General features: G+C 40.6%; 1 protein-coding gene across 1 annotated transcript; it reads left to right on the top strand.

Annotated features, from left to right (window-relative positions):
- The first annotated feature begins 4,869 nt into the window (after positions 1 to 4,869).
- On the top strand, positions 4,870 to 5,388 carry LOC104115985 (uncharacterized). The gene has a single exon (XM_009626737.2). It carries the CDS (start codon positions 4,870 to 4,872, stop codon positions 5,386 to 5,388), a length of 519 nt encoding a protein of 172 aa, XP_009625032.2.
- Positions 5,389 to 7,256: the final 1,868 nt, after the last annotated feature.

The raw sequence follows: 7,256 nt of genomic DNA, 5'->3' as shown, positions 1-7,256 counted from the left end.
AAGCAACTTCCTCTGGCATAGAGGGAATAGCATAACTTCGAGCCTAACCACCACCTGTCTGACCTCCCTATCTAGGGTGACCTCGACCCATACAACCTCTACCCCGAGCTGGCTGAGCAGGTGCTGTAGCAACTGGTACAGGGGTCATAGACTGGCCTCCCTATTGGATTGGACCTTTGTAGTGACGGGGACAATACTTCCTCACATGCCCCAACTATTTACAATCATAACAACCTCGAGCCAAAAATGGTGGTGGAGCTTACATCGGACCTCGAGAACTAGAATAACCACTAGAAGAACCCGGTACTGACAAACCCTGAATTGATGAAGCACGGGATGAACTCTGAGCTGGGAGGGAACTGAAAAATGTCTAACCTGGACGAGCACTGTATGAACCATGATTAGCTGATGCACCACGATGAACCGGACCTGCCATCTGAGCAGGCCTGTAAGGATGACCTCTGCTCTGATGTGACTGACCTCCAGATGAGGTACCACTGAAACCACCAAACCTATGGGGACTCTTTCCCTCGCACTCAAGCCTGCGAACAAACTCCAAGCGCCTAGAGATATTGACCATCTGGTCAAACCTAACATCCGCCGCAGCTTCTCGGGCCAAACTGTAATGTAGGACATAGTTGAGGCCATCAATGAACCTCATGATCCACTCTCTCTCTGTGGGAACCAACCATATAGCATGACGGGCTAGATCTACTAATATCATCTCATACTGGGTCATAGTCATATCTCCCTGGCGTAACTACTCAAAATCTCTACGCAACTCCTCAATGCTAGTAAGTGGGACAAACTTCTCTAAAAAGAGAATGGAGAACTCATGCCATGACAGTGGCGCTGCACCGACTGACCTGATCAACTCATAGGCATGCCACCATAGGTAGGCTGCCCCTATCAGTTGAAAATGGGTAGATGCAACCCCACTGATCTCCAAAATACCTGTTGTGCGAAGAATTCGCTGACATCGATTTAAGAAATTTTGGGCATTCTCTGACTCCTCCCCGCTGAACTCCAGAGGCTTAAGCCTCCCAAACCCCTATAGTCACTTCTACTCATCATTACTCATAGGTGGGCCAACCCTGGCCCGAGCAGCAGAAACTGGCTGGGCTGGTAGTACCCCCGGTGTCTGGAGTCCCTGAGCTGACTGCTCTGGAGTATGGGCGGCAAGAGTCTGAGCACCTCACCCGGACTGAGAAGTGGCTGGTGCAGAATACAGTCAAAATCTATGCCAAAGCCTCCTGAAGGCCTGGAATCACAATGTGTACAACTGGTGCTTGAGCTGGTCCTACCGGCTCGATAACATCTGGTATATGTTCCTCAGCTGGAGCAACTGGTGGCTCCACAAGTGCTTCTCTAGCTGTTGTACGGGCTGCACCTCAACCTCTATGGTGTCCCCAGCCTCACGGCCCTATCTGGTGGTACTAGTGGTCGTCCGCCCGATCCGGTCGCACGTGTCTTCACCGTATGTGAGAGAATAGAAGAGTCAAGTTTCAAACTTTGGAATTAACAAATTCGCACGATAAGAATGCAAGAAAATGAAGTTTCCTAACGATTCAGTAACTTTTCGAAGATAAATACATACATCTCCGTACTGATCCACAAGACTCTACTAAACTTGCTCGTGACTCGTGAGACCTAAGCAACCTAGTGCTCTGATACCAACTTGTCACGATCCAGAATCCACAAGTCATGATGACACCTAACCCAACCAGCTAGGTAAGCCAACAGTCACATGATTATCAATGAAAATGAATTAACATGATCTAATAGCTCAATATCGGAAGAATATCATGAAATATTTGAGAATAAAGTCAAAATGCTACTACATCATATCCCCAGAATTTGGTGTCAACAAGTACACGAGCACTACTAGATAGAAAGGTATGAAATACATCCTCTAATATAATTGTCTGAATATGAGAAACAGTAAATATAAAAATAATAGGAAGAGAACTTCAAGGATTGCGGACGGTATGGCTGCTACCTCGTAGTCTCCCAATTAGCTGGAACAACTCAAGCCTGAAAAGTACCTTGGCTGGATATACCTGGATCTGCACACGTTATGAAAAATGTAGTATGAGTACAACAGACCTAATTTACTCAATAAGTAATAACACTAACCTTTAGTTGAGAGTAGTAACGAGCTTAGAATCACAGTCAAATACTAGTACCAACAATGGATAATAGTTTAGAAAAATAATAAATAAACTGTAGAAATGGTAGATAAATGATATCAAGTACATCTCATCCTTATTTCAAAAATTTAGGCATGATTTCAAGTATAACAGTTTAAAACCCAACACAGGTAAGGTAGGTCAACTACCAGTTAGCATGAGGAAAGTACATCTCTATGCCTGCATGTTAAGTATACACGTAATTCAACAGTATCATAGTGGATCCATCAATAGTATTTTTACTTAGCACTATATAGGTGCCTGACATAACTGCCATCATCAAGCACATATATGAAACAGTGTGTCTGCGCCCATTGCTGGCATGTCAGACTCCAGAGAGGCGGATCCTACCCAAGCGCTAATTAAGATAACTTAGCCCAATAATGAGGCATGGTGCACGCGTCGCTTTAAAACAATAACACTCAGCCCAAAATAGGCCCGGCGTATACGTCACCTCAAATCAGTACCAAATAGGCTCTAAGGCCCAAAACTTGGTCATTTACCATTCAAGTCTCAGACTAATACATCTCAATTATTCAATTAAATAGCTTACCCTTAAGCGATATCAACAACATGTGAGGAATCAAATAAGAAGTACTGAGACAGAGATATCATGCGCATATATATTATCATGACGAAGAATATGTGTGCAAATAAGGTATATAACTCAGAAACAGCAAGAATAGACCTATCAAGTTTCAATAATTAGCACATAGCATAGACATGATGTCTAACATGATTCATAATTCAAATAATCAAACAAGTAGAGGGAACGTTGGAGTAACATGATGTGATAGTAAAACAAGCCCGGTAATATCCTAAAGGCCTCCCCAAACCATTAGCAAACCGGTGCACACACACACGCCCATCACCAAGCATGTACATCACCCCAATATCTTTCATTTAACGTAGTCCTTAGGGTTAAATATCCTTAATCCAAGTTTAGAAATATTACTTACCTTAAACTGCGCAAGTTAGTGCTCCAACAAACTCTTGCCTCGCGAATCGACCTTTGAACGACTCAAATCTAGTCACAAACAACTTAGTATAATCAATACGAGCTATAGGAATCGATTTCTTACGATAAAGCTAAGTTCTTTAACTAAATTTAGAATGTCAACCCAAAAAGTCAACCCTGGGCCCACGCCTGGGAACTCGACAAAATTCACAAATTTTGAATACCCATTCAATAACAAGTCCAAACATACAAAAAATATCATATTCCGACCACAAATTCCCAAATCTTACTCTCCAACACATAAACCACAAATTCCCCAAATGTAATCGATCGCTTACCTTGCTTTGGCATGACAGAAGCATTTCACTGTGGTTCTCATTGATTGAGTTGATCCCGAGTGGTCGTCTTTCATATCGAGCCATTGAAGCAGCGTGTCGTTCACCTCAAATACACATAATCTAGGTGTAAAAACCAATGGGTATTAAATATTAATGGATAAAAGTGATCAAAAGTTGCTTACCTATTGAATTGTAGTGAAATCCCTCTCAAATATCACCCCTAGCTGAGCTCCACAAGTCCAAAAATGAATAAAAGACTCAAACAATCGATTATATTACTCTGCCTAGTGATTTTCGCTTCTGCGGGCTCACCAGCCGCACCTGCATCTCCGATTTTGCCGAAAACACTTCGCTTCTGTGAAGTTTCATTAAACTCTCGACCAACCGCTTCTTCGGCCAAATCCTTCTTCTGCGGGTCTGCTTCTGCGATTTAAGGTCCGCTTCTACGACAACATCCTCCCAGGCCAAAATTTGCTTTTGCGACCAGCTACCCGCACCTGTGAGCTCGCAGGTGCGGAATTCTCCTTGCACATGCACAACTGCCCCGTTCAACTCACGACCACTTCGGCGACCCTATGGTCACTTATGCGACACCACACCTGCAGCCAAAACCTCGAAGGTGCGGTCGCACCAGATCAGAAACATAATAGATTTTCCATAAGTCCAAAATTCAATTTGATTTCAATTTGAATCACACCCGAGGGCCCCGGGACCCCATCCAAACATACCAACACATCCTAATACACAATATGAACTTCCTTAAAGCCTCAAATCACATCAAACAATATCAAAAATAGGAATCGCACCGCAGTTAAATCCTATTGAAACTAATGGATTTCCAACTTCTAAACTCGACGCCGAAACCTATCAAACCAACACCGGTTGACATCAAATTTTGCACACAAGTTATGAATGATACAACGAACCTACTCCAACTCCCGAAACCAAAATCCGAGCCTTGTATCAACAAAGTCAACTATCGGTCAAACTTTTTAACCTTCCAAACCTTCATCTTTCCAACTTTCGCCAATTCAAGCCAAAATGACCTATGAACTTCCAAATCAATATTCGAACTTACTCCTAAGTCTAAAATTACCATACAAAGCTATCAGAACCATCTAAACTTTATTTCAGAGTCGTTTACCCATAAGTCAACATCCCATCAACTTTTTCAATTTAAGCTTCCAACCTTGGGACGAAGTGTCCCAATTCATTCCAAAATATCTCTAGAACCAAACCAACCACCCTGAAAAGTCACATAACTATAAATGAATGTATAATAACCAATAAAGGGGGAAAATAGGCTACAATACCCAAAATGACCGGCCGAGTCGTTACATATATGCATGCTCTACCTTTTCTGCAGAAGCAAAGAAGAGAGAAAATGGACAAACAATTTGGGCATTTTCTAGAAGTGATCAAGCAGGTGTATGTTAATCTACTCTCACAGATGCCAACATATGCTAAGTTCCTGAAGGAGAGATTGTCCAACAAGCAAAAGGTGGAAGAGACATCGGTTGTCAAGCTCATAGAGCATTGTAGTGCTATTCTGCAAAATAAGCTTCGTAAAAAGTATAGAGATCTAGGGAGTTTCACTATACCTTTCTCTATAGGAAGTACTAACTTTGAAAAATCTTTGTGTGATTCAGGTGCTTCTATTAATCTTATGCTAGTTCGGGTGGACAAATTTGCGTTCCCTGTGGACTTCATCGTGGTGAACATGGAAGAGAATAAGGAGGTCCCTCTAATTCTAGGGAGACCCCTCTTTGCTACTGACAGAGCTATACTGGATATTCAGGAAAGGCAGCTCATGCTAAGAGTAGGGGAAGAGAGAGTGTTGTTCAAAATGAAGGAGGCAATAGGGGCACCTAAAGAGGAGTTTGCTGCTCTGATGTTAAGGTAGATGTCCTAAAGGAGATAGCTGAAGAGGACAAGCATGATACGTGTGGGGTGAGCCCCAATAAGTTAGAGAAGAAAATTTCAGCATGGATGTGTGCACTGGGTTGGGGAGTTTTGTTTACCTCTTTCTTTTTATTTGTGTTATAGAGACATGCCATAATTTAAAGTTTGGGGTGGGGATGTAAATATGTATTTTTTTTTCTTTTCCTTATCTTTGCATGTGTTTTCGTCATTATTTTGCATGAAAATCGATTTTTTTGACTTTTTCCAAAAATGGATCTTCTCAACCGTGTTCTTGAGGGATTAAGGTCGAAACATAAATATGGAAAAAAAAATAAACATAAAAAACAATTTTCATTTTCGTTTTATTTTCTTAGGTAATATAATAATTTTTCCTTGGTTTTTCTTTGTGCCGCTGTTCTTTTCCAAGGGTTTTTCTTGAACCGGGTATAGTTAGTTTTTCTTTTAATAGAAATAAAGAAGTCTCGTGCTATGCTACTAAATAGAGATAACTTTTCTTGACTTTGTTGTGCCTTGAGAATGGTGAGTGTCTTGTGACACCTAGGCTCAGTTCTTGACTCATGTATAAGTACCTTAAATTATTTGATTTTGACGTTGCTCAACTGCTTTGACTAGAGAGTCAGGATAGATACAGTTCTGAGTGAGTTATATTCCAATGTATGAGCGAGGTTGTTTGTTGCTATTCTGTGCATGTCAGTTGATGTCTAGAACTTGCCATGTGTATTTGCAAAGCGAAATAACAGTCTTGTTTAGTCTAGGATGTGATAGAGGCATTTCTTTGTTGAGCCAAATGTATGCCTTTGACCCACCTAATTAATGTATATCTTAGTAGCCCCTTTGAGCCTGTAATCATATTTCGTATGCAACCACACTATAAGTCTGACCCCTTTGTTTGAATTGACTATCTATTTGAACCTTTTATCTCTCTCGAGCACTTGAAATTCTTATGAGCTTGTTAAAATCTAAGTAGAGGTATGGTTGAGTTTTTGAGTAGAACTGAGAAAAATGGAGAAAGGTGAAATATTTGAAAACTTTTGAGAGCCACGTGTAAGGAATTGAAAAAAAAAAGTGAATTTGCTTGAAGAAAAAAAATCAAAACTTAGAAAGAAAAAAAAGAGTTTGTGTATTTATTAGAAAATAAAAATTGATTCCTGCTAGCGGTAGTTCTCATCTTGTTTGTGCTTAAATAAATTGAGAGCTTGATGCTATTATGTTGTGAAAGTTGGGGTTTTGTTCAACATAAGTGTGGGATTTGAATTGGTGAAATTATATATATTTAAGTGCTTAGGGAGGTGTAGTCACTATTATCTATATGTATCCTACGTAGCCTACATTACAACAAAATAAAGTCCTACTTGATTCTTGACTGAATGAGGTCAAATTAGCAGAGTATTACACTACGGGCAACCTATCGTACGTCTATTGTGGCACATGAATCTTAATTCTGAGAGTGAGTGAATTCTTTCTATCTTGAGTTCGTATTTGTTCTTGAACTTTATTGTACGTGAAACTACTCCCAATTGTTTGTATGAGGGCATATGCGTTGTGAAGGAAAGATAATGTCTTTGGCCTCTGTGTTAGAGTAAGTGAGAAGGTTTTTGAAAAATAAGTGATGCTTGTGAGTTGAGTCTTGATGCTAGGTTGTTATGGTATGGTTCTTAGTCTGCTTTAAATATTCTTGGTAGGATGAGTTAGGAGAGTTGCTTAAAAAGGTCGTCTCTATTTGAAGTGTAGTTTGATTGCTCGGGGATGAGAAATGATTTAAGTGTGGGGCGTTGATGGTAGGCTAGGAACCGGTATTTTGGCTATATTTTACACTATAATTACTATACTTTGAATGTATTGGAGCCT

The sequence above is a fragment of the Nicotiana tomentosiformis genome, chromosome 10, assembly GCF_000390325.3.
Source record: "Nicotiana tomentosiformis chromosome 10, ASM39032v3, whole genome shotgun sequence".
Classification (NCBI taxonomy): Eukaryota; Viridiplantae; Streptophyta; class Magnoliopsida; order Solanales; family Solanaceae; genus Nicotiana; species Nicotiana tomentosiformis.
This window is presented reverse-complemented; position numbering and strand designations above follow the sequence as displayed.